At 45.6% G+C, this 26,362-nt stretch overlaps 3 protein-coding genes across 12 annotated transcripts in view; 1 reads left to right on the top strand and 2 right to left on the bottom strand.

The window, feature by feature from the left end:
• Positions 1-1,902: 1,902 nt before the first annotated feature.
• Positions 1,903-23,334, bottom strand: DNAAF6 (dynein axonemal assembly factor 6). Of its 8 annotated transcripts, none has more exons than XM_073360756.1 (8): positions 22,815-23,333; positions 21,339-21,448; positions 20,456-20,567; positions 14,232-14,301; positions 8,539-8,644; positions 5,751-5,862; positions 4,450-4,535; positions 1,903-2,324 (listed from the first exon to the last, which is right to left on the bottom strand). In XM_073360756.1, the coding sequence occupies exons 3-8, from the start codon at positions 20,552-20,554 to the stop codon at positions 2,195-2,197; spliced, it is 603 nt and encodes a 200-aa protein (XP_073216857.1). In that variant the 5' UTR covers positions 20,555-20,567; positions 21,339-21,448; positions 22,815-23,333; the 3' UTR covers positions 1,903-2,194. The 8 variants fall into 8 exon arrangements, with proteins under 8 accessions (XP_073216857.1, XP_073216856.1, XP_073216855.1 ...); XM_073360755.1 differs by lacking the exon at positions 22,815-23,333 and adding an exon at positions 22,317-22,565 and having other exon boundaries at positions 21,339-21,568; XM_073360754.1 differs by lacking the exon at positions 22,815-23,333 and adding an exon at positions 22,271-22,286 and having other exon boundaries at positions 21,339-21,568.
• LOC140917596 (uncharacterized) lies at positions 16,795-19,052 on the bottom strand. Its single transcript, XM_073360752.1, has 2 exons — positions 17,895-19,052; positions 16,795-17,374 (listed from the first exon to the last, which is right to left on the bottom strand). The coding sequence occupies exons 1-2, from the start codon at positions 18,460-18,462 to the stop codon at positions 16,830-16,832; spliced, it is 1,113 nt and encodes a 370-aa protein (XP_073216853.1). The 5' UTR covers positions 18,463-19,052; the 3' UTR covers positions 16,795-16,829.
• Positions 23,024-26,362, top strand: part of NUP62CL (nucleoporin 62 C-terminal like) — an 18,558-nt gene continuing 15,219 nt past the window's right edge. The window contains exons 1-3 of one of the 3 annotated variants that reach the window (XM_073360749.1): positions 23,024-23,128; positions 24,154-24,445; positions 24,955-25,343. In XM_073360749.1, coding sequence (XP_073216850.1) covers positions 24,168-24,445; positions 24,955-25,343 — 667 coding nt within the window. In that variant the 5' untranslated portion in view covers positions 23,024-23,128; positions 24,154-24,167. Of the gene's footprint in view, positions 23,129-23,178; positions 23,229-24,153; positions 24,446-24,954; positions 25,344-26,362 lie in introns of those variants that run through there. The other 2 variants (XM_073360750.1, XM_073360748.1) reach the window with 2 other exon arrangements.

Genomic DNA, 26,362 nt, shown 5'->3' with positions numbered 1-26,362 from the left:
TCTGGCAGCAGCAGCCTGTATATACTCAGCCAGAAATAATGATTTCAGCTTTCTCATACACCAGCACAATCTCCTTCCGCATTGAATCTCAGAGTTGGAGCCAGTGCGTGGTATGATTTATTGAAGTCCTCTGGCAAATAAAAATTCAGGAGGCCTTTAGGCCTTGCCAGAAGTTAAGATGCTCTAAACGGCAATTTTCCTTTGTTTTCCAGACAGAATATTAACACTATAGCAGTGTGTACTGTTACCTGGGTTTCAGCAAAGGGACCAATTGAAATGCCTTGACACACCTCAGTTTCTCCTAGGATGTGACGCAGCCTAATAGAGACATACACCGAAGGCTGCAAATTGTCATTGATCCAACAGAAAATGTTTCTCGTGGGAGATCATTGGCAGTCTGTCATCTCCATCATGAGGGATCCATCTCCCCTTTACAACCTGTCATGAAATTAGCTGCATGGGCACTGGTCACAGTGGAGCAAGTCAATCTCCTTCCTCCACTTTCATGCAGACCCAAGACATTGTATTGTTAAACTGATTACAAGATCTTGCTTGTTAAACATATCCAATCCATCAAAGCCCAGGTCCAGTTTGTCCTCTCTCCACTCTAATCATGGAGCAGATACCTGTTTGCTTCTTGGATGATTAACACCAGTGCATGTCTGCAGAGTGTTATGAGGATTTATTGGTCTGGCTGCTAGTGAAGGAGGAGTGTTTCTTGGGTACATACTGCTGTGTCTCTGGAAGGTACTCCAGGGTTACACAGAGGAACCTCTGCAATGCCTCAGCCCCTCTGGAAAGTGACGCTTTTTTACAGAAGCTTTCCCCTAGTACTACTTTTTACAGGAAGTCTCTCAGGATCCACTTTGGAGAGGGGTAGAGGTAGGAGGAGATTGGCACAATTAATACAGCATGTACTTCCCGTTTAATAAGACAGATCAGGGTAGAGGTGGAGGCACGGCAGGGTGGGTAGCTAACACTGCACCACGCAATTCAGTAAACTGTTCTTGAAAGCCAAGAGGTTCAGCAGTCAGAATAAAGTGCATGCTACATTATCCTGCAGCTCCCAGGGGCCTTGAAGTTGGTGGAAATGGCCTCCTACAGCACAGAAGGCCTACGCGGCAAGAGGAGAGCTGAAATAAGCGTTCCGTGCTAGCCCACTCCCAGCCCCTCAGGGAGAGGGCATTTGGAGGGTAGTTGGAAGTGTGGTCAGAGGGCACTACACTATTATTACTCATCTGTATTGCACTGTTGCCTAGGAGCCTCTCTCATGAACCAGGGTTCTACTGTGCTAGGCACTGAACAAACACAGGAGAAAAAGATACCCCATCCCAAAGAATTTATAATCTACTCTTCTCTGATTCTCAGGGACCATGGTAAGAAGACTGTCAATTAGAGGAACCCCGAGGCTGCTCTAGCTTGCTTGGGCATCAGGCAGGCCCCTTGCAAAGCCCCAGAACACAGGAAGCACAGATGGTTTAACACCACCATTGCATCTTCCTCTCCATTCTTGGCCTAAGCAGAGGAATGGAATAACTGAGGGTTGATTATGTGGCATCAGCCATAAAGACACCATATATTTTCCGTGTGTTCATTTTATAAATAATGACATTTGTTGCACATATAGTATACATGAAAATATATATTTAAATACTGCAGATTGGCCTGTTTTCCTATTTGGAACAGATGCTATGAAGAGGCCTTCTAAATCTGGGACATAGAAAGTATACTGTATCTTACCCGGTGGAGTATTTTAAGTCCCTCTCTCATCAAAATACTCCCAATTTAAATGCATTAATGCCAACTGCATGACTCTCCTAAATATTTTTTATATCTTTATGCATGTTTCAAATCTGTTTATTGAAATTACTTATGTGGAAGAAAACAAACTCCACTCTCAGCTTAGAAGCAACAAAATCAGAGACAGCTTTATTTGAGCAATTGCAAGGGAAGAATACAGCTGACAGAGGCATCTCTGCCTCAGTTTCTTCAAAGTACAAGCAATATCACACAAGAATTTATACGTTTTAGTGGCATGCATTAATTAAATCATTACACTGCCTAACTGCACAACCAGGAGCTGCAGTGGAAGGATCTATCCTTCCTGAACCATTCCCAAGGGGAATAGGCCAGTGTTTGGCTATCAAACAGGTAGCCATATAGATCACTGTTTGAAAACGTTCCCCATTTTCCCTTAGGCAAAGTTGATGAAGTCAAACTCTCTTTCCATCCTCAAGGTGACTTCCAGGGTCTCCTTTTCTGAGATGAAACAAGCTTTGCCATTCTTGCTGTCCACAGGGTGGGGGAGATGCAGTAGCAGCTTCCTAGAAAACAGGAAATGGGATTTTTCAGCCTCAGCCCTAAGTAGGCACTAGAGAAGGGAATGCAAATTACTAGTGCCAGGCTAGTGTTTGCTATTTAGAAACCAGAATGTGATGGGCCATGTTAATTTAGTGTGAGGTGGTGGGACAGTGTGAGGTGGTGGGACACACTGAACTACTGGGGCTCTGCCCCACTGGGCCCTCGAATTATTCCAAATCTGGTTCTTTCTAAACACGCTCTTGGCTTTGTGCTCTGACAAAGATTTCCAGTAATAGATTGTCGGGCCTCTCACAGCTCTTGCTGCTGCATAGTGGTGCATTTTAGTTGCAGAGTGAGAATGACTCACATCCACAGGCTGTCACAGTGGTAAAAATCTGAATAATGCATACAGTCTGAACATGTGTTTGAAGAAAATGTAGCTCAGGGAGCAGTAACCTAGCTTCCCCAATGAAGAAAAAATAATAGGAGCATCCTGATTAAAAGTTTGGCCACCCCAATGACACAAGAGGCCGTGATCCCAAGGGATCTGGCTAGCCAAGGATTACTTCAAGCATGGGGGAATCCTTGACTACATAGAGTCAGCGAAGTCTCATGGCTACTCTAAACAAGGCTCTAAGCTATGTGGTTCTACATCATGCCCCTCCAGGCCCTCTGCTGTAGTAGGGGTTGCTGGGAGAGGGGTGTAGTCCCAATTCCCTGTGCCCTGGCTGCTGGAATGCGCCACTGGGAGCTGGCATAGTTCAGAGCAGCCTAAAGCAGCTTTACAGTGGACTGACACAGAACCAGCCCCAGGACCAGAAAGCTGCACACAGTTCCTTTGTGCTCCCCAGCTTCAGCTGTGTCCAGCATTTACTGGATGCATTTGAAAATATAAGACTGAAAATCTTACTTTCTTTCATAGTGCAAGGAATTGCATCTGTACTTGGGAAATCAACACTAGCTCAGATAGTGCCCTATACAGCCTTTAGATTTACTGAGAATCTCTTCATTTGCTGGATTCAGGACTTGCAATGTCTCGAAGCAAAGAAGATATGGCAAATCCCTGACTCACTAATGAAACTGGATCACAAGAGAAACAGCATGTTGAGGTTTCCCTACAGCTGCAGTGTTATTCTTAGATGTCTGATTTTGCCAACTAGGGGTTTTTGCCTAGCCAGTGGCTGCTGGCTTAATATGCATTTCTCCTGCTTTTTGACTGGCATCACTTCCAAAGACTAGTGTTGCATTTCAGAAGGGAAAATTTGGTGGCCACATTTAGTGTGACCTTCCAGTATTCACAGGTCTTTTGGTCAAATTCATGCCTGGTATAACTGTATTGGCTTCAGTGGGTCTGAACAGTGCTCAGAAGGCCCTATGGACTTTTGTTTCCCATGTGGCAATTCCTATTTTTTTTAATATTTAAAATAAAATTTTTCTTTAGTATTTATCAAAATATGTGCTTTGAAGCTCTGTGTATTTGTGCATCAACTTAAAAATAAACATTGGGGCTGTTTGGATCTTTTCAATATGGGAAGAATATGAGCTGTGCGTGTATGTTCAACCTGCTAATCATGGAGACCCAAAACACTTTTGTGTTGGTGGAAGATAGGGAAAACATCTGATCTCTGTATATAAAAGGTTATGCGGAGCTTAAAATGGTTTTGGAAGGATATGAAGCTGGCCCTTCATGTGGTATTATATAGTTAGCCTATTAGGGACAACTTTCCTCTGGCCTTAATCCAGATCACACCTCTTGGATCAACTTGCAGATGGTCCTCCATCTTTGTGTGTGAACAGCTGTATGCATGTACACTTGGTATTTGTGGCCAAATAACCAAGTAGGCATTCAGAACTGTAGGCCCAATTTTGTAGACTACAATTTTGGCCCATAGGGTTTGCTGTTTTAAGGCTATCCTTGTCAGAGAAGGATTATAGAGGTTTCCAGAGATGTTAGTCTTAGGGGCCCCAAACCCAGCCCACTATTAATCTAACAAATTAATAATGGCTGGGTTTCCATCTATCTGTATTTTTCCTTGCAATTAAATAATCACATCTGCATCATCACCTTTGCATGCTGCTGAGCATTCCCCTAAAGCCTTTGTTAAATTCCATTACAGAGAAAACTTATAACAATTCTGCTTCACTTACTTTTTTGGGGTTCGAAGGTCAAGAATCTTGTCCTGGATGTCAAGTGTAATGTCCGAGGACCTTGTATCTGGCAGTTTGATTTTAATCTGAAAGGACAGGTACAAGTAAGACAGAAGTGTGGGAGAGGTAATGGCAGGGGGAATCTAGAGATGCACTGGAAGCTGGGATGAGCTTTGCAGTACTATGGTCTACAGATGATCAGGGCCAGCATTTAGCAGAGGTGATTTCTATCGGAAGAAAGATGAAGTAGTAATAATTTCTTTCAGTGGTTTCATGAAGTCTGCAGATACCACTACCCTCTACACAAATCCGGAGTTGAAAGCCTACGTGAAAGATATTTTGCAGTCACTGAAAGCCCCTGCTCTGGTAAAGGCCTGGAGCACCTTATACCAACTAGAATAAAATACACATGAATGTTGCTGATGAAGGAGGTCACTGATCATATATAGTAAGGTGAGAGGTTCAGATACCTGTGACTTTGAGGGCTGTCACAATGTTGTAATGTTCCACTACTTCACACAGTGTCATGACCCACAGTTCTCAAACCCAGGCCCATAGGGTTCATTGGAGCAGCCACACTCAACCCTCCCACTGGTAGCCTGCTAACAGCAGCTTACCTGGGCCACATGAAGTCCAGCCCTAGTATGAGGCTCTGCCCCTGAGCACTGACTGGTGGAGTCCCAGAGCAGCTGATTGGCCCACTGGTCCTATTTAAGCAAGCAGCAGGAACGGGAAGTTGTTTGAACAAATGGGTTCCATCCTGCTCCTGCTCCTCTAACACCCTAACCTGGCTTGAGACTCTTGGCATCTGACTTGTGGTTGCTGATCTCCAGTTTGTATCCTGCTTCTGACCTCCTGGTATCCTGATGCAGCTGATTCCTGTCTCATGACTGTGGACTCTGGTTCTAATAGGTCTGGCCACCCACGACTTGGCTGTGACACAGTCTATTCTTTAACTGCACTATCACTTCAATGAGTTTATGCAAGTGTAAAAAAAACCCCAACCACACAGGGTTATAGGTAAGTGGGTGTAACATCCAGTTGGACCTGCATCCACTTACACCAGGTCTGAACCTGGCCCATAGAACTGGGCAGGTTGTGTATTTTCGGAATATATCTAGCTCTCAAGGAGCTGCATGATACTCAGGGCAGTGGCAATGGCAGATTCACTGAAAGCTACTTAGCAGATCCTGCATAGGTCCAAAGACAGTAATAGAGCTGCTGTGTAGGTATGTGCTACATTGAAGGAGACAGTGAGGAAAGGGGAAGGAGAAGGGACTGGAGCTGTGGTTCATGCTCACCAGCATGTCCTCGCAACAGGCTGTGGAAGGGTCCTTTCTGCTCATCCCCAGGAAGATGTCCTCCGCTCCCACCTGTTGCTTGAATAAAATCTCATACCTAGCAGAGACAAAACTGGTCATCAAACCCTGTATGAATCTCCATGTTAAGGGAGGGCATGAGAAGAAGAGTATAATATTGTTTCTTCTGGGAATATAGGTCCTTTTATCTCTGCTGGCACTCTTGAGATTCTCCATTTTACATGCCCTTCAAAGGGACACCTGGCTTGGGACTCTATTCATAACTATCACTGTCTCTCATAGTTGGCTGGAGGGCTCATGATGAACAATGAGTCACCCTTCACTTGTCACCAGATGCTGGGCATGCTGCCTCCACAGCACAATCAACCTTTGCAGGACCAGGGAATAAGACACTGGGGGTGGAAACTGAACCATGTGGATGTGATATTTATCTCCTAGATCTCCTAGATAGCCCCCTGTGGAAAAATTTTAAAAGGATGCAGTCAAGTAATTAAGTTGCAAACAATTTTCTGTCCATCATTTGGCTCTTGGAGCCCAAAAATAATATAGCTTTCTCTGCTAATTTTAATGATATTCCATTTTACATACATTGATTTTTTTCTCTCCAAATCAGTCTGTCTAATTCAGAATGCAGCAAAATCTGGAATTCTATGTTCTCTTTCTGTTGGTCTTTAATGAATGAGGAAACACAACTGAAGATTGTATTTAGAACATGTAACACTCTTAGTAAATTGAGCAAAATAAATAGAGCAATTTCTCCAGACTGTTGAAAGGTTGTATGGAAAGAAGCTGTTTTTTCATCTCCAGTGGTCATGCATGCATGTAACACAATTCTAGTCTCTCAGTCAGTGTAAAATCTATCTAATAACAGCTCTAGATTTATCTTTCAAGGCTTTTTCCATGCATTAATTTGATGAACTATTACGAAGATTTATACTCTCATTTTATTTGTGCTACACAGTACATAATTGCTCAGGGCCAAAGAAAAGATATACCTCCTTCAGTAGAGACTGAATGAGTCCAGAGAGTTTGGTTCATATCAGCATTGGACAAATTTACCTTACCTCGACAGGACAATAGAAGTCATAGTTTTAAATAAAAATGTGTGCACAAATGTATGTGGGTGCATAAGCGGAGGCTAAACAGGGGACTGTCAAAAATGTTCATTTTTAAGGTCTAATTTTAAAGGGGAAAAATCAGCCTAGTTTTTAGATCAGGCAACTGAGTGGCTAATTGTATTTATGCACAGAGAAAAGTGGAAATTCTGGGCCAGATCTTCAATCAGGTATACACTGTGTAGCTCTGTTGACTTCAATGAAACTACTCCAATTTACACCAACGGAGAATCTGGCCCTCAGGGGTGCAATATTTTGTGATAATAAATGTAAAGGCTGCCTTTTGGATTAGTTGACCCCTTGGAGCCGGAGAATCTTCCAGAGCACTTCAGAGCACTTTCCAACCTAAACTACATGACAGCATCTACTTAAGAATGCTTTATTTGAGGTGGGGAAGGAAGAAGTCTATTAGTATTTTTAGGCTGTCCTCTTACAATCCATCTCTGACTGAATGCCATCCATTAGAAAAGTAACATTGCCTGTAAAATACTGCTCCAACAGCAGGTATTTGCCTCTAAAGCACTTAATTCCCTGCAATATAAATATAAATCCAAAGCCCCCCATACAGTACAGCATTATCAAAAGAATGGAACTCTCACTTACTGTCATAAAAGCAGCAGGTAAATTCAGTAATGTTGTATACAAACTTGGCATGTATGAAGGCTAATAAATTTTGGCACTGGCCTCCTTTCCCTCCTAATCCTACTTTACACAAGCATCTGACACTGGGAATAATCTTATAACAGGGATAACAGACTCCAAATTTCAGTAATGAGATTAGAAGGTCTCCTCCACAGAAGAGATTAAAGTCACTTTTTAATTGTTGCTGCTTTGGAGGCAAAGCCCATCAGGATATATCTACCGTGCATCTACACTGCAATTGTGCTAATCTAGGGCTCAGACCCAGGGTCCCAGGACCCTGCAGGGTTGAAGGGTCCAAGCTTGAGTTAAGCCAAGACCCAAGGTCCGAGCCCTATTGGTTTGCAGTGTTGACACAACCCTACTTGACTCGGGTCATGGGAGTCAGTATCCCACAACTCCATGGGACAATTTCCAACAGTTTACAATCCACTCTACTGAAAACAGAAGCCACCCCCATTTTGCAAATAGCAGCAGCTCAGGTTAGCATTAACCCATTCTGTTCTGATCACCGATCTGCAAGCATACTATCAGAGAGTCTCCTGGGTTTGCAATGGAGAGCAAACCGATCCAGCCTTTTGCAAAGCAAGCTGCTTCCTAGTAATGTGCAGGGTGGGCAGTAAAGTTTTCCCACACCGCACCACAGTTCTAGAGCTGCGGGAGTTGGGGGCATTAGGGACCCTGGGATATGGTTACTTTGACTTGGGTCTGTGCACTGCAATGTGGATGCCAGAGCCCAAGGTTCACGCGTCACTTGGAAAAGACTTAACGTAGGGGTAAAACACAGTGTAGATCCTCAAAGCCCAAGGTTCCCTGACATGACTCAAGTCCCACTAACCCTGGGCTTACATTGCAGTGAAACGTACCCCTAGTGTACATCCCTTCTGCCCTTCCATGACACAAGCTTTTCAGTAGTGTGTGTTTTGTTGTAAACACAATATATATGCTATGCAGAACATGCTTGTATTTCAGCTACACAAAACCCATGCACACAGTTTTAGCTCTGTTACACTTACTCTGGCTGTTCCCTTGGATCCCAGATATCATCAAACTCTGATCCTTCTGGCACCTCCTCTGTATTCCAGATATCTTTACTATTTCCAGACTTCACATCAGGGGTGACTAGGAGAGGGGATGAAAGCGAGAATTTGATACTGTCAGTTTCTAGGATAGGTCTGTCTTTCTAGGGTTGCTGTGTTTAACCATGGTGTGGTTGTCTGATAAAAGATATTTCACGGTATTCCTAGTCTCCCTAGGATCTACCTAGCCACAATCTAAGTGGAGATTTAGAAAAAGAGGCGATTTTTTATTTCCATAAATTTTACTCTCTTTTGCCCACCCTGTGTGTGGAACAAGTCAGGGAACATTCTGCTCCATGTCACAAAACATCAGGCATTCCTCAAATTGGGATGGGTGAAATCTAAAGGGATTACAGGATACTGAGACTTCTCCAAATAGGATTTTAAGTGAACAGAAATGATTTGTAAAGGGATCCCCTTTCTCCTCTCATTTATAAACAGCACAATATATCACAGTCCTTTTCATAAATCCTTGGGGATATGCAAAACAAAGGTGATGATGTACACTGGGAAAAAGCAAATAGGGAATATGGCAGGGATGGTATCTACCCCTATTATTGAGGGGACGTGTCTTCCCTTCATCCAGTATATAGATTGGGGTTCTTTTGGCTCCCTGATTGTTTCTGGATTCCTAAGCAGAAACAGTGTTTAAAAGCATCTTTGTTATATTTGAGACTGTTTCTTTTAGACACAGCTCTCACTGCAGTTCTCCATGTCATTGTGACGTCTGGAATGACTCACTGCTATTGGCAAAAACAACGAGGAGTACTTGCGGCACGTTAGAGTCTAACAAATGTATTTGGGCATAAGCTTTCCTGGGCTAAAACCCACTTCATCTGATGCATGGAGTGGAAAATGCAGTAGGCAGAGATATATACACACTACATGAAAAAAACCTAAAAACTTATTTCCCCATGCTAATTTCCCCCTACTGTTACTTACACCTTCTTGTCAACTGTTTGAAATGGCCCACCTTGATTACCACTACAAAAGTGATTTTTCCTCCTGTTGATAATAGCCCACTTCCACTTTAATTGAATTATCTTGTTAGAACTGACCCACTCTTAGTAAGGCAACTCCCATTTTTTCATATACTGTGTATATATATAATTGCCTACTGTATTTTCCACTCCATGCATCAGATGAAGTGGGTTTTAGCCCACAAAAGCTTATGCCCAAACACATTTGTTAGTCTCTAAGGTACCACAAGTACTCCTCATTGTTTTTGCTGATACAGACTAACACGGCTACCACTCTGAAACCTGTCACTACTATTGGGCCACTCTTGAAGACTATGCAAATGGTACAGCTGGTGGATAATGCAGCTGCCCAACTATCTGATAGTTTTAGCAGCAGGAAGGATACTACACCCATTCTGCAAAGACTACACTGACTTTCTTTTTTTTTTTTTTTTCTGGATGTAATTCAAGGTGTTGACATTAATGCATAAGACCCTAGAGGACTTAGGTTCCAGTTGTCTGAGAGCCTGCCTCTCTCTTTACATGTGACCAGTGGAGTTGTCACCACTTGTGCTGCAATTTCCAACTTCCCAACTGAGGACTGGAGGCAGCATGTTCTATGAGGGGTACCTTGAATGAGGAATTTCCTTTCCCCTTGCTCTGGCACAGTTTGAGTTTGTTGATCTTCAGGGCACAGAGTTAAGGCTCAGTTCTTCTCTCAAGCTTTTTCCTAAATAGGTTTGTGTGACTTTTGCTGGGGGGGGGGGTGGGTGGGTTGAGGAAGATGTCTATGGTTTCATGGTGGGTAGTAGCTTCTCCTCCTTATTGGGTGGATAAACTGAGTTCCATGCAGTTTATGTGAAGATGAGCTCTAAAAACCAAGCTCTTGTCTGCTTTGTGTGAGCATTGAAGATTCCACAGCATTTTTTGTAAGAATAGATGTTTGCCAATATTTCCCCCTTGTCCCATAACAGGGCAGTGTGCTGTCTTCTGTGGCGGATACGCTCCATCTCAGATATGCTACATTTCAGTGGCACTCTATGTACAGAGTTTATAAAGTGTTTCAACCCTTCAGGTTAAAAAGTGCCATATAATGTACATGTAAAATATTATTGTTCCCCTCTCAACAAAGAGGAAAGCAACCAGGGCTGGGCTTACCAGGAGGTGAACTGAGGCGACCGCCTCAGGTGCCAGACTGTGAGAGGGCACCACTAGGACCCAGAGTGTAGAAAATTGTGTCTGCTGCTGGTGCATATGTATTCTCTCTGCTCTAGATGTACAGAGATGGTGGAGTGCTATGCTGGAGGAAAGAGGGCACGAGACACAACAGACAGGCAGGAGAAAAGGTGGGAGGGAATAACAGAAAGCAGCAGGAGCTGCAGGAAGAGAGAGGAGGAGGAGCTTCTTATGTACCTCCCTAGCACCCCCAGGAGTCTGGACTGATTAACACCAACTGCTCAGGGAGCTTCCTGTTTCCTCCTGCTTCCCTGAACCCACTTGAGGAGAACAGGCAGTCAACTGAAGTAGTAGGAGCCAGTTAGGCTCTTAAGACACTGATATCGTCCCTCACTCAGGCTCTGCTACCAGCCTGCTCATTTGTCCCCTTCAACTGAGTGTTGAGAGCCACTATAGCTGGCACAGAACAGCAGTCATGAGTGAAAGAAGAAAATGCCCCTCTGGGGCAGCATTCAGAAAAAGAAACAAAGCAAAGGAAGCTTTTCTATTTAAGCAGGAAGGAGCTCTCCTAAGATACATAAACACAAATGTTCATGGTGAGCCTTCCGGCCCCAGTGAGGATGTGAGTGGTGAGGAGATGCCTGATCTTCCAGTTAATCAGAGTGCAGGTGACCTGGCAGCTACAGCAGCATCCATATCTCCATCTCAAATGGATGTAACCATGCACATTCCTGAAAAAAAGTGTAGATCAGAGAAGAGTGTGGTGGAGGCACAAGAAACAGCTGCTGCTGAGTTTAGTTCCTTAAGTCTAGGTGATCCAGGACTGTGGACCCACTTGAGCAGTAGCCTAAGGGACTTCCTTGTACTGCATAGGCCACAGCAAGTGAAAAACTTCATGTTCCTCAAAGACAATGAAAACAGAAGTTTCCACCCAACACATTACTGGCGTGAAATTCCCAATGGTGACAAAGTGGAAAGCCCATGGCTTATGTACGCAAAAAACCAGAGTGCTGCGTCCTGTTTTTGTTGCAAACTCTTCCAGTCTAATGTTCCAGCCGCATTGAGTTCTACAGGAACAAAGGACTGGAAAAATCTGGCTAGAAATCTGGCATGCCATGAGAAGGCAGCAAATCACCAGAGAGCATTCCATAGGTGGAAAGAGCTTGAGATGAAACTAAAGTTAAAGGCCACCATAGATGATCAGCATCATGAGAAGATTGCATTGGAGTCTCTTTACTGGCAAAATATTCTGAAAAGGCTCATTGCTATTGAGAGAATGCTTGCTACCCAAAACCTAGCACTGCGAGGCACTTCAGAGCAGCTGTATGTGCCAAACAATGGAAACTTCCTTAAAATTGTGGAGCTGATGGCTGAGTTTGATGCTGTACTCCAGGAGCATCTAAGAAGAGTCACCACTCAAGAAATCTGCACACACCACTACCTTGGAAAAACAATTCAAAATGAGATCATACAGCTACTGGCAACAAAAGTCAAACAGAAGATTGTGGCAGATCTGAAGTCAGCAAGATATTACTCTGTTATTCTGGACTGCACACCTGACATCAGCCATGTGGAACAAATGACTAATGGTACGTTTTGTAACAACAGAACCTAGTGAAAATGTCCCTGCAATGGTGACTGACAGAGAGCATTTTCTAGAATTTACTGACATTGATGATACTACAGGAGCTGGTATGACAAATGTGCTTCTTAAAAAGCTGGAAGATACGGGAATTGCAATAGCTGATATGAGAGGTCAGGGCTATAATACTGGTGCCAACATGAGAGGAAAGAACAGAGGAGTGCAGACACGGATCCGAGAGTTAAACCCTTGAGCTTTTTTTGTCCTATGCAGTTCTCATTCATTGAACTTGATGGTCAGTGATGCAGAACCAGCTTCTAGTGAAGCTGCTGAATTTTTTAACGTAATTCAAAGCATCTATGTATTTTTCTCTGCATCAACTTGTCGATGGCAAATTTTGAAACAACATCTGGAAACATCCTCTCTGACACTGAAACCACTGAGTGCCACACAATGGGAAAGTCGAGTGGAGGCAATAAAGCCTATCAAACACCAAATTGGGAAGATAGATGATGCCATAGTTGCCATTATGGAGGATAATGCTATGACAGGAACTGTTCATGGGAGAACAGTGGCAGAGGGAAATGGAATCACCAGAAACATACCTAACTTCAGATTTCTGTGTGGCTTAGTGTAGTGGCATGACATACTGTTTGAAATAAATGTTGTAAGCAAGAGACTCCAAGGTATATCTCCAAGACTCCAAGGTATATCTTGATATATCTGGAGCAATGGAACAACTGGATAAAGCAAAGTCATACCTACAGTCTTACCAGTCAGATGAGGGATTTCAAAACGTTCTGAAGAATGCACAGAAGTTGGCAGAGGAACTTCACACTGAAGCTAATTTCCCACCCATTCAAGAATACAAGAGTCACCGAAGAAGAAGACATTTTGATTACGAGGCATGGGATAATCCCATAAGAGACCCCAAACAACAATTCAAAGTTGAATTCTTTAACCAGGTGCTAGATTGTGCAATACAGTCAGTTGAAGAACGTTTCATGCAGCTCAAGGAACACAGCAGTATATTTGGGATGTTGTAGGATATTCCCAAACTCCTCACTGTAGCTGAAGAAGACCTACACCAGCAATGCAGGGCACTAGAGACAGTGTTGACACATGATGACATGTGCGATATTGATGTGAGTAATTTAGGTGATGAACTGAAAGCCCTTTCAAGATACATTTCAGCAGGATCAACTCCAAATGCTGTTCTGGAATATATGTGAACAAATAAGATGACCACCCTCTTTCCAAATGCTTTTGTTGCTCTGCGCATACTTCTAACACTTCCTATAACCGTTGCCAGTGGAGAACGCAGCTTCTCCAAGCTGAAGTTAATAAAAACACATCTACGGTCCACAGTGACACAGGAGAGGCTGGTCGGGCTTGCAACCACCTCAGTAGAGCATGAGCTGGCCCAGACTGTGGACCTTCAGCAGGAAGCAGTTCAAATCTTTGCAACCAAGAAGGCACGGAAAGCACCGCTTTGATTATTCAAACAGATAAAAATGCCAGTGTTTACTATGCAGACAAGAAAAGTTACATTTGCTGTTCAGGCATTTGAAAGTTAAGTGTTACTTAAAATTTTTGAACAAGGCATTTTAAGTTGTTGGTTCTCCTTTATTGGGGTAGGTAGCAGAGCAGTACCATGAGAGGAGTAGAACAGGAAGAAGGCAGAATTGAGACCTTTCAAAGTTTTGGCCCAAGTGAGGGAGTATTGGGGGGCGGCATTTGAGCTCCCTGCCTCAGGTGCCAAAATGTTGTGGGCCAGCCCTGAAAGCAACCGCCCTCAGTCATAGCTGAGACGAGCTATGTCAGAGGCAGCTGCTATTACAGCTATTTTATTGTGGTAGTGTAATGGTGGATCCCTGTCTTTGCTGACACCATTCTATTACAACTCAACTTACCTGTAGGCTCTGCTTTCTTTGCTGGTCCGATATTCCCAGGACCCACGGCGCTAACAGTAGAAGAATGTGACTAAAAAAAGCCAAATACAACTGAAATGAATGTTCTCATAGCCCACCTCAGTAATAATAATAAACAATTAATAGCAATAATACTTTGTATTTACAGAGCAGTGTTCATCAAAGGATATCTACAATAGCTATCTATATCAGAATGCTTTTACAAACTTTAATTACATTTTCACAACTTCCCTATAAGCATTATTATCATCCCCACTTTAGAGATGGAGAAAATGAGGCACAGAAAAGTTAAATTATTTGTCCAAATCAATGGCAATACTGAAAAGTCTTGTGTCACAGTCTTTGCTCTAACCACTATGTAACAATTCCCACCTCATTCTCACCAATGAGACCATGGCCTTGATGTGCTACATTTAAACAAGAACCCCATAACTATGGCTTTATAGCCACATGTGCTAGCATCTAACGGTATGTCTACAGTACAAAATTATTTCGAAATTATTCTATTTGAATTTTCGGAAGCGATTTTATACATTCGGTCTTCTGTGTCCCCACTAAAGCGTGTGAATTCGGCAGAGTGCGTCCACAGTACCAAGGCTAGCATTGAATGTCGGAGCGGTGCACTGTGGGTAGCTATCACACAGTTCCGGCAATCCCCACTACCCTTTGGAATTCTGGGTTAAGCTCCCAGTGCATGATGGGGCAAAAACATTCTCTTGGGTGTTTCTGGGTGTGTGTCATCAGTTGCTCCTCCCTTCGTGAAAGTTACGACAGACAATCGTTTTGCGCCTTTTTGGCGTGCAGACGCCATACTGCTTTCAGCAGACGGTGCACCGCTGCTCTCCTGCTACTATAAATCCATCTCTCATTTCCTCTCATCTTCCTATGTAATCTCTACTATCTACTCTTTCTCATTGAACGCTTCCACTGCCAACTCTGCTTGGACATCGTGAACCGAGCAGCACAGCTTCCGCTGCCAACTCTGCTCTCCCACTATTGCCGCGCTTCCGAGCTTCTCTATGTTGTCTGTCCTGGGCTCCAGCCTCCGTGAAAGCAACAGAAGACAACCATTTCCCACCTTTTTTCAGCTACCGTGAACCAAACAGCACCTCTTCCACTGCCACTCTGCTCTCCTACGTTTCGCATCCTTTTTCCATGATTATCCATGCAGGCTCCATAGCCATGGAGCCCGCTCAGATCTCCGCTGCAGTTTTGACCATTGTAAATACCTCGCACATTATCCAGCAGTATGTGCAATACCTGCAAAACTGGGTGAGGAAGCGACGACAGTGTGATTACGTTAATGATGAGGACTTGGACACAGACATTCCTAGAAGCACGGCATGTGGCAATTGGGAAATCGTGGTGGTGTTGGGCCAGGTTCATGCCATGGAACGCCGATTCTGGGCCTGGGAAACAAGCACAGACTGGTGGGACTGCATAGTGTTGCAGGTATGGGATGATTCCCAGTGGCTGAGAAACTTTCGTATGCGTGGGGCCACTTTCATGGAACTTTGTGATTTGCTGTCCCCTGCCCTGAAGTGCAAAGGCACCAAAATGAGAGCAGCCCTCACAGTTGATAAGCCAGTGGCCATAGCCCTGTGGAAGCTTGCAACGCCCGACAGCTACCGGTCAGTCGGGAATCAGTTTGGAGTGGGCAAATCTACTGTGGGGGCTGCTGTGCTGCAAGTAGCCAATGCAATCATTGACCAGCTGCTATCAAGGGTAGTGACTTTGGGAAATGTGCAGACCATTGTGGATGGCTTTAATGCGCTGGGGTTCCTTAACTGTGGTGGGGCAACAGACAGAATGCATATCCCTATCTTGGCCCTGGAACACCGGGGCAGCCAGTTCATAAACCGCAAGGGGTACTTTTCCATGGTGCTGCAAGCACTGGTGGATCACAAGGGACATTTCATCGACATCAACGTGGGATGGGGGAAAGGTGCATGACACTCGCATCTTCAGGAACTCTGGTCTGTTTGAACAGCTGCAGGAAGGAACTTACTTCCCAGACCAGAAAATTACTGTTGGGGATGTTGAAATGCCTATAGTTTTCCTTGGGGACCCTGCTTACCCCTTAATGCCATGGCTCATGAAGCCGTACACAGGCACCCTGGACAGTAGTAAGGAGCAGTTCAACTATAGGCTGAGCAAGTGCAGAATGGTGGTAGAATGTGCGTTTGGACGTTTGAAAGCACGCTGGCGCAGTTTACTGACTCGGTTAGATCTCAGCACAACCAATATTCCAATTGTAATTGCTGCTTGTTGTGTGCTCCACAATATCTGTGAGAGTAAGGGGGAGACATTTATGGCGGGGTGGGAGGTTGAGGCAACTCGCCTGGTGGTCAGTTTCGCACAGCCAGACAACAGGGCGATTAGAAAAGCACAGCAGAGTGCGCTGCACATCAGACAAGCTTTGAAAGCCAATTCCATGACTGGCCAGGGTACAGTGTGAGAGTTATGTTTGTTTCTCTTAAAGTTACCCGCTTCCTATATATATGAAAGGAAATAAAGTCACAATTGTTTAAAAACCATTCTTTATTATTTGTTGCACAAAACATTGAGAGAAATCAGAAGCTAGACAGGGGAGGGCGGGTATTGGGTTAAGGGGGTGGAGGAGGAGGGAAGGACAAGTCCAGAAACCAAATCAAAATTTAGGATATGCCAGCTTTCCGCTGCTTGTGCAATCCTCTGGGGTTGACTGTGTGAGTCCGCGTAGCCTCCCGCCCCCTGTGTTCTTGGGCGTCTGGGTGAGGAGGCTATGAAACTTGGGGAGGAGGGAGGGTGGTTATACAGGGGCTGCAGTGGCAGTCTGTGGTCTTGCTGCCTTTCCCACATTAGATCTACCATACAGCTGAGCATGTCAGTTTGCTCCGCCATGAGCTTGACCATAGCATCCTGCCTGCTCTCATCGTGCACATCCCTCCTCTCTTCGTATTCATGTAACGCTTTACGCGACTCTGCAATTGTTTGCCTCCATGCATTCAGCTGGGCCCTATCAGTGCGGGAGGACTGCATGAGCTCAGCAAACATGTCGTCCCAAGTTCGTTTTTTCTGCCTTCTAATCTGGACCAGCCTCTGGGACGGAGTAGATAGGGGCCGTGCTGAAACATTTACGCCTGCTGCAGGAGGAGAAAAAGGGAGGGTAGTATTTTAAAAGATACATTTTAGAGAACAAAGGGGACACTCTTTCTCAGTGAAACAGGCACTTCATAGTACACAGCACATGTTTTCTCTGTACAAAGTCGCATTTTACCTCTTATACTGAAGTGCCTGCCACTTTGGTGTGAGTAAGCCATCATATGCGGCCAGGCAACAGAATTCAGCTTTCATGCAGCCATGGTAAGCCCTGGGGGCCCGCGGGCTTCTGCTTCTTCCGCATTCATTTCAATGCTTTCAAACGGCAGGGCCCCCTTTCCCATAGCAAGCAATGCCTGGTGGATTTGCCATATAAAAGGAGGGCCTGTGGGCTGTCTGGGATGATCGCTTCACACAACACCGTCCCCTCCACCCCACACCCACCGCGTGGCTTCGATGAGGCTCTGAGCAGGGATGAGCCCTTTAAACTAAACGCGAACAGCCCAGCATGGCTGGGTTTCCCCCACCCCCCCACCGTGTGGCTCTGATCAAGCTCTCACTCACCAGAAGTGCCTTCTCCAGGGTCATGGTCTGGGAGCATGCCTTGGGAGTGGGGGGAGACTATTGGCTCCAGTGTTAAGAATAGTTCCTGGCTAGGAGGGAAAATGGATTCCCCACTTGCTGCCTGTGCACTGTCCTCCTCCTCCTCCTCTTCGTCCTCCAAAAACTCATCCTCCTCACTCCGTGCTACTCCCCCCTTGCAGGTGTCCATGGACAGTGGTGGGGTAGTTGTGGCATCATCCCCCATAACTGCATGCAGCTCACGGTAGAAGCGGCATGTATGGAGCTGTGACCCAGAGCGCCCGTTCTCCTCCCTGGCTTTTTGGTACGCTTGCCTGAGCTCCTTGATTTTTCTACAACACAGCTCTGTGTCCGTGGAGTAACCTCTTTCCACATTGGCCCTGGAGACTTTAATGTACGTATTTGCATTTCTTTTTTTGGAACATAGTTCTGCCATAACAGATTCATCTTCCCAACATGAGATGAGATCCCGTACCTCCTGTTCAGACCAAGCTGGAGCTTGTCTGCGAATCCGGGATTGTGTGGTCTCTTGTGATGGTAGACTCTGCATGGTCGCTTGTGATGGTGGACTGTGCTGATGGTTACCTGTGCTGATGGTGACCAAACAGGAAATTCAAAAGTTCCTGCGGCTTTTACTGCCTACGTGGCTAATGCATCGGAGTTGAGAGTGTTGTCCAGAGCGGTCACAAGGGAGCATTCTGGGATAGCTCCTGCAGGCCAATAACGTCAAATTGCATCCACAGTACCTGTAACCTGGAACTGCAATCTCGATTTTAGCGCTACTCCACTTGCTGAGGTGGAGTACAGAAATCGGATTAAAGAGCCCTTTAAATCAAAAAAATTGGTTTGTTCTTGTGGACGGGATCAGTTTTATTTTGAAGTAACTTGGCTAATTCCGAAATAACTGCATACTGTAGACCAGGCCTCAGAGATCTTTCCTATGGGGCACTTGGGAAAACTGCCCCACTTTGCCTGCCATGACAATGCTGCATACCAATTTTGTGTACTACATGCAGTCCCATCATAGCATTTAGAATCTTTTTAACGCCAGCAATCATGCAAGGCAATAACATTTATTTTAAATGATGAATCACTGTAATGCTAATAGGCAGTCAGTGTGAACCATTGCTATGTTTTCTAAAAATTTCTTGGTTTGATAAAAGCACTTCACATGCAGAGGACAATAAATAAAACAAATATTCCAAATTACCAAGAAGATTGACAAATGGGTGAGGTAATATCTTTTATTGAAGTTGGTCCAATAAAAGATATTACCTCACTCACCTTGTCTCTCTAATGTCCTGGGAGACAACATGGTTACAGCTACACAGCATACAAGAAGACTGACACAGACTTCATGGGCATCACTGAGGGCAATTTTCCATTGCTGGCACAGAAGTGTTATTCATTTTATTAATAAGACATAAACAAATGATCGAGATTTCTTTTCTGACAAGATAGTAAGGCATAATAATAACTTTCAAAGGCAGATATAGAAGAATTGAGGGATGATTAGGGAGTGTGGAGGATTCATATCCTCCCGCTATTGAAGGTAGATCTTGAGGGACTTGCATCCAACCCCAAATGAAGACTACTACACAAGAAGGTTCTAAGGCCAGCCAGTTGGCTCCCGTAGTGGATGCGATGTCATGAAAGAGGACTGAGACATTTGTCATTTTTATTTATGCCATAACAGAACATGTACAAGATTCTATCAGACTTTTCAAAGAGTTGTGAAGACTCCTTGCACCACTGTAGGTTGCTTAGCCTGCTGTGGCCTAAACAGGGCCAGACACATAACTCCCCTGATACACACACTCAGAAAATACCAACAACAGTGACAATAACATAGTATGGGCATAGAGTACACTTTCCAGACACCATGACTGTCATCTAGATAAAAGAATGCAAAGATGTTTCTTTCCTTAATCATTGTTTCCAAATTTTTCATCTTGCAATGCTTACTCACCTCTCCCAATTCTATCCCCTCCAACAATCAGTTATCTCTAAAATGTTTCAGAGACACACATAATCAGTACACTGAGTCTCCTCCCAATTATCACAGGCTTTACTCTCAAGTTGCACTGCATCTTTTTATCCCTTCCTATGAAGCCATTTGTCTCTAGGAGTAAATGCCTTCATCTATAGCAGACTGTGGGGAAAGGGAGGGCTAAGTCTGCGTTTGAGGCTAGTTTTCATTTCCTTTTGACTAGAGCATTCAATTTCTCTCCTGTTCCCAGGAGCATGAGCTTTCCTACTATTTCTTCTTTTCCCTCTCCGTAGAATGCCACCCTGCAATAATTTTCCTCCTGTTTCAATCAATCTAGCACCTGAAAAGATTTCTAGGTTTGATTCTCTTTTTACATTACATTAAATTAAAATCAATCCATAGAGGTCAATGAGTTACACCAACGTAAAATCAGCAAGAAAGGAGAATCAGGCCCTTGGACTTTTGACTTCCATGGGAGTTGCAGCATTTTCTACCAGACCTGCATTTGGCCCCATGCGACTACAGTATTCCTTATTTCTTGTCAGGTACTCACCCCAAGATCATTGTCTTCATTATCTTCTTCCTGAGGGTCAGCAAGCAGTTTAGCGAGAGCTTGCAGAGAAGAGAATTGGGAAACGCTGTCTAGATCCATATCTATTGCTCACCTGTGTACAGAAACAAACATAACAGCTGAAGAAAGAACAATTACTTTTTCCTTGTTTTTTTAAATAACAATACAAAAGCACTTTGTTTGTTTTCTAGATGTGATCATTTCTGGGCAGAAACACACACCGATCCTACTATTTATGAAGCAAGATAGTTAGAAAACTTTCTAAGGTACTTATCTAGCCCCTATTGCCTCATTATTTATTATTATTGTGGCTCCAAGAAGCCCCGCTCATGGGCCAGGACCCAGGGCCGGTGCAAGGATGTTTCGCGCCCTAGGTGAAACTTCCACCTTGTGTCCGCCCCCGCCCCCAGCCCTGTGGCAGCTCTGCACCCCCCCTGCCCTGAAGGTGCCCCCCATGCGGCAGCTCCCCGCCGCCCCCTCCCTGGGCCCGGGGAGCCGTGCGGCAACTCCCCACTGCCCCCTCCCTCAAAATTGTATCCACAGCTGATCTGTGATCTGAAAACATCATCTGTGAATAGCCACAGGTTTGCAGGGCTCTATTTATGAGGTGAACGATGATTGTTTGTCCTCTTCTCCCAGAATCCCCTTGGGATCCCAGAAGGTCTTTCAAAATCTCCCATAAATTTTTGCTTCAGTTAGCTGTGCCAGGAACTGTGGGATTGCTACTCAAAGGGCAATGCAACTACGGCAATGTAGTACAGCACTAATTGGGACATGGGGAAAATGGCACACAAAACAACACAACTAATGTTGATGCATAATACCAATGGTTCTTATGCTGGTGTTATCCCACTGCATCACCTACCTATGGGTCCATTCCTTTGTGTAGACGCAGCCTGTGAGACCTAATCCTAAACTCTTTCTACAGGCATCAAACAGAATCATTTTGTTCTTCTTCCATCAATTGTCCTTTTCCTAGGATATAAGGCTATAGCTGTACTAGACTGTTTTTCATGAAACATCTAGTTGTTGCCGTCATTGTCACAGCTCTCATGTAAACCAGCCACTTTATTTTAACTGTTGTGTCATCCAATCCTGTACAGAGAAGGTACAGATAATTTATGACAAGATTTTCAAAAGTGGTTAGTCGATTTGAGTGCTTTAATATTTGGGTGCCCAATTTGAGACACCTTAAAAGGGCCTGTTTTTCAGAGAGTGGATGCTCAGCACTGTGTGAAAATCAGAACTCTTTAAGATATCTCAAATTGAGCACCAGAAAATTGAGGCAAGCAAAATTGGCAGCCACCTTTGAAATTCTTAGCCACAGAGTTAACACACTGTCTGGCTGCCTATCTGAACTATGCTTGCACTGTTGCTACCAGTGCCAGAGCTGAAACAGTGGTAATGTTTCAGCAGGAAATTTGAAGCAAAATGTTAGTGCAGACAAGGCCTCCGAGTAACTTTTCTATCCCCTTCGGAGATGCTTCTTTTTCTTTCAAAGGTGTCTGGCAATATGTATGGGGTTGGATGGAAAAGAGACCACTTTCTTTGGCTGATTCTGGGACTACTCTATTTCTCATAGGCCTGGGCATTTGGTATCTCTCCTCTTTTTCTCAGGGACATTGTCCCCTTTTTGCTCTCACTAGGTCCCATTTCCTTCTTTACACTGGCTCCAGGGCCAAGGCTGAGCACAGGCATCTGCCCACTACCCTCATCTTGCTCTTTCTTCTCCCAAAGAACTTCAAACCATGTGCGGTCAACTATCTGAGCTGTATAGTTCCAGCTTTGCTACAGCACCTGGTCTCAGAGCCGTCTGCCACAGGCTAAAGGTCATGGACCTCACCCCTGCTCACACTTTCGACTCTTCGACACACAGAGCGGCTCCTGGTGGTGCTGGGGGGGGGAGGGACTTTATGCCCCAAATGCAGGGGTCACGGGGGGAACCCCCCCGAAGGCAGCCAGGAGCCTGCGGAGACGGCGACGGGGGCCGAAGTGGTTCGATGTGGCCGCTGCCCCTTGTACTACTCGGCACGCCGGGGGTTTCGCCCGACCCGATCCCGGTCTCTGTCCCGCCTCCCGACGCCTTCGCAACGTGCCTGCCCCGCGTCTTTCCCCCTCCTCTCCCCAGCTCCCGCCTCAAGGCCTCCGCTGGGTCTTGGCCCCTCCTCCGTCACCCCCAGGCCCTCCACCCCCCCGCTCCGGTCCCTCCCGCGAGTCCCCGTCCCCTTCCCGGGGGGAACCCCTGGCCCCCCGCGCTCCCCGCCCCAATCCCCCGGGGTCCCTCCCACTCCCCGACGCCCCCCGCCCGGGGTGCCGGCGCCTCGCTCCCCAGTCTCGGCACCTGGCGGTCTCCAGCGTCTGCCGTTACCATGGCAGCGGCGCGCCTTTCCCCCCTCCCGACGCGGCCCGTGCAGGGCGGGATCTCGACCTCTCAGCCAACCCCGCGAGAGCACGGCGGAATGGCAGCAAGGTCAGTCAGTAACATGCTAGATCCTCTTAACGCTGAGAGGGATTGGCGGAAGCTGGGCCCATCATCCTCGCGGTCCGTACGCGTCACACGCACGCGTGTTGCCCGTCGTCACTCGCCGTCAGGGCCGGCGCGCGCGATCTGTAAGGCAAAGAGCGGTGGCGCGGGGCTGGGCCTTGAGTGACCAGGTGAGAAGGCGCCTGCTCCCCTTGGGCCCTGCGCGGCCCCGGCCGCCGCGCCGCGCCGCTCTGCCCTGAGGGGTGGGGGCAGCGATGGCGGCCCGCGCAGGTGCACGGGCTCGGCGGTCGTTGAGGGGCGCCTCGGGCCTTGCCCCGCTGCCTGGGCTGGGGCGGGGCGGTGACCTGACGTGCCTCTCGGACCCCGGGTCCTGCCGCCCTCCCAGCGGCACGCGGGTGAAAGCTGCCCCGCCCCGCGCATGGCGTCCCGATCCCCCCCACTCAGCGATATTTAACTGGGCGGGCGTCTATGGCCTATGCGATGCAACAGCTGAAACTAGATGAGCCCAGGGGGGTGCTGGCCTTGGGATCTAGAACATTTTCCTCTGCCCGGTCCCCGGGTGCCAAGGGCCCAGCACGGGGCTTCTCGGGGTGAAGGGGTGTTTATTGTGTGGGGGGGGTGGGTGCTCTCCGTGGTGCCTGCTGAAGTTTAAGATCCACCCCGAGGCAGGCGCTACCTGCCGTGATCTTTCCCCTAGTCAGCTGCTGTTGGCATCTCGTGGCACAGCCTTGTAGCTCAGTTAGGGATATCTGTACCCTGCTGTAGCGCATTTCCCAAGGAGTGCTGCCATGTGCCTTCAGTGTGCCCCAGGTTATGATGGCAGCCTCTGCCTTTCTTTGTAGATTCATAGAAGTTAAGGCTAATTTCATTAGTGCTCATCCTTGTAGCACTCGTGACTGGCAAATTCTTATAGTTAACATATGTGTTATGTCGCCTTTGGTGACTGTGGTGAATTAATGTTTCGCTGGTAGAAATGTTCATGGGGAAAATGAAAGCATTGAAATATTCTTTACTCTGCAAGGTAGAGCTCAGTAGCACTTTGCAAGTGAATCACACTAACAGTATTTCATTACCTACTCACAGTGCGTGGATGCACAGAAAAGCCGAATTCCTTAGTCAGTCAGAAATTAGGGTGGCACAAAGTGCGATGGGCAGTTGGGTGTTTTTTTAATTTATTCTTTCTTTTTCTTCTCAGAGTCAGAAATCATAATGAGTCAGTTTAACTTTGGATCTGGTTCTGCTGGGGGAGGGTTCAACTTTGGCACTCCAAAGACAGCAGCCACCACAGCACCAACAGGATATTCGTTCACACCTGGCAGTGGAGCAGGATTCAGTTTTGGGACACCAACTCCGACCCCAGCAAGCACCCAGTCTACAGGTCTGTTCTCCTTGGCCACCCCTGCTACATCTGCACAGGCTTCTGGATTCACTTTTGGATCACCGGCCACATCAACTGCAGCCCCAGCAGGAAACGTATTTTCGTTAGGGTAAGCACTAACTAGAGGAAGCATCTGTTCGTGTTGTTCTCATGAGTTGCCATAATTGAGTTGTCTTTTTCTGTAAATTTTTAAAAAATACATTGTGTGTGGGAGTGGAGAGAATCTAAGTGGAAAGCTAGTTGATTGATTGATTAAGTCTTGTGGGGGATTCAGAAGAAGGAAGATGGGGAAGATGTTTGACATATAGAAGGAGAGCGGTTGTCCCAGGCATACCAAGTGGTGTGGAAAAGGTAGACTTTACTGAGAGGAGGTAATTAAGGAAGCCTCAAGGTAAGTGGAGTTAAGATGTGATGGGTTGTAGTATAGCGTGTTAGAACTGAGCTATCTCTTTGAGATTAAATCCGATGTTCTACAAAGGAATCTGGTAAAGGGCTGACCTTCCTGAAACTCTGCTTATCTAAAACGTTAAAGATAATCTATAAAAACCTGCCCTTCCGCAGCTTGCTGGACTATATTATAAACAGGGCAGTTCACCTTGCTATTCTTTTTCTGTCTAGGGGAAATGTACCAAAGTTAAACTTGGGCAGCAGTGGCACCACTCAGACTACAGGAATCGCTGGGGGTTTTGGACTTGCTAACAGTACCACCCTTACCAGCTCTGTACCAAGCAGTGTGCCTTCAAGTCAGGTAGCAGCTCCTTCTGGCTTTGTTTTTGGCCCTGCTACCACCACCACTGCTCAGGCTGGGACAACTGGAGGGTTCAACTTCGCCAGCAGCGGAACAGCTCAGACTGGAACTCCGAACTTTAATATCAGCTCTGTGGGAAATACAACTCAGCAAGTAGCACCTACAGGGTTAACCTTTGGAGCAGCCCCAGCTGCTGCCACCATTGCAGCAACTACTGCACAACCAGCCACTGCCTTCAGTCTTGGGGGACAGTCCACAGGTGAGTATCAATCTTGAATTGGAAGCCCAAGTGTTAACAGTACCATATTCGTATTAAAGCTCCTTCAGTCAGCTGACTTCTGAAACTATGTAAATGAAATGGTATTTACCTATTAAAAGTTCTAATAATGCATTGGTGATTTGTTTGATAAATAGACACTGAAGTCTGCTGTTTCTGTCTGGTGTGAAATAGAATTGGTGCTGTAGGTCAGCATTTTCCAATATATGCTTGCCCGAAGTCACCAGTTACGTGTAACATTTTTTCATGTAGTCTTTAAGATGGCATCTTTATGGATGGTCTCAATAATGTCACGGAAATACAGAGTATACTTTGTACCCTAAATGTTGATAGTCAGCTTTTCTTTCTTGATCCCCGACAGATAATATGCAATTTAGAAAATATACACAGTAGAACCTTAGCAGGAGTGAAATGAAGTGAGCTGTAGCTCACGAAAGCCTATGCTTAAATAAATTTGTTAGTCTCTAAGGTGCCACAAGTACTCCTTTTCTTTTTGCGAATACAGACTAACACGGCTGCTACTCTGAAATTTAGCAGGAGTGTTCTTGTTTGCTGCTGCAGATGCTATAATGGGAAATGACAGAGTGTGAGCATGCACTGAGTCAACAAATCAGTTTGTGGCCTAGTTAGATAGTTGCCTGTTAACAAGCTGGACTCTTTTGTAGGCCATTTCGCAGAGGAAATTTATCTTTCATAGCACTCCAATCTAAGGCCATAATGCTGTGATGAGTGGTCTGCAGTCTTATCTCATTAAATCTTGGGCTACTGACTTACTCATGTCTTGTGTCTGAGTATCTAGACGTACTCCGATGATGGGATGAAGTAAGAGTTTAGAAAGAAACAACTGCAGAGATGACAGTGGGATCATCTGATCTTTATTTTGCACGGCTTGGAATGTCTTTGCAATCATAGTTCCAAAAACCTTTGTGGAAAGCGTTTGGTACCATAGTATTGTGACTGTTACAGATGAATATCTCTTATTAGAACTGTGTTTTCCGTAT

Source organism: Lepidochelys kempii, chromosome 9, assembly GCF_965140265.1.
Source record: "Lepidochelys kempii isolate rLepKem1 chromosome 9, rLepKem1.hap2, whole genome shotgun sequence".
Lineage (NCBI taxonomy): Eukaryota > Metazoa > Chordata > Testudines > Cheloniidae > Lepidochelys > Lepidochelys kempii.
This window is presented reverse-complemented; position numbering and strand designations above follow the sequence as displayed.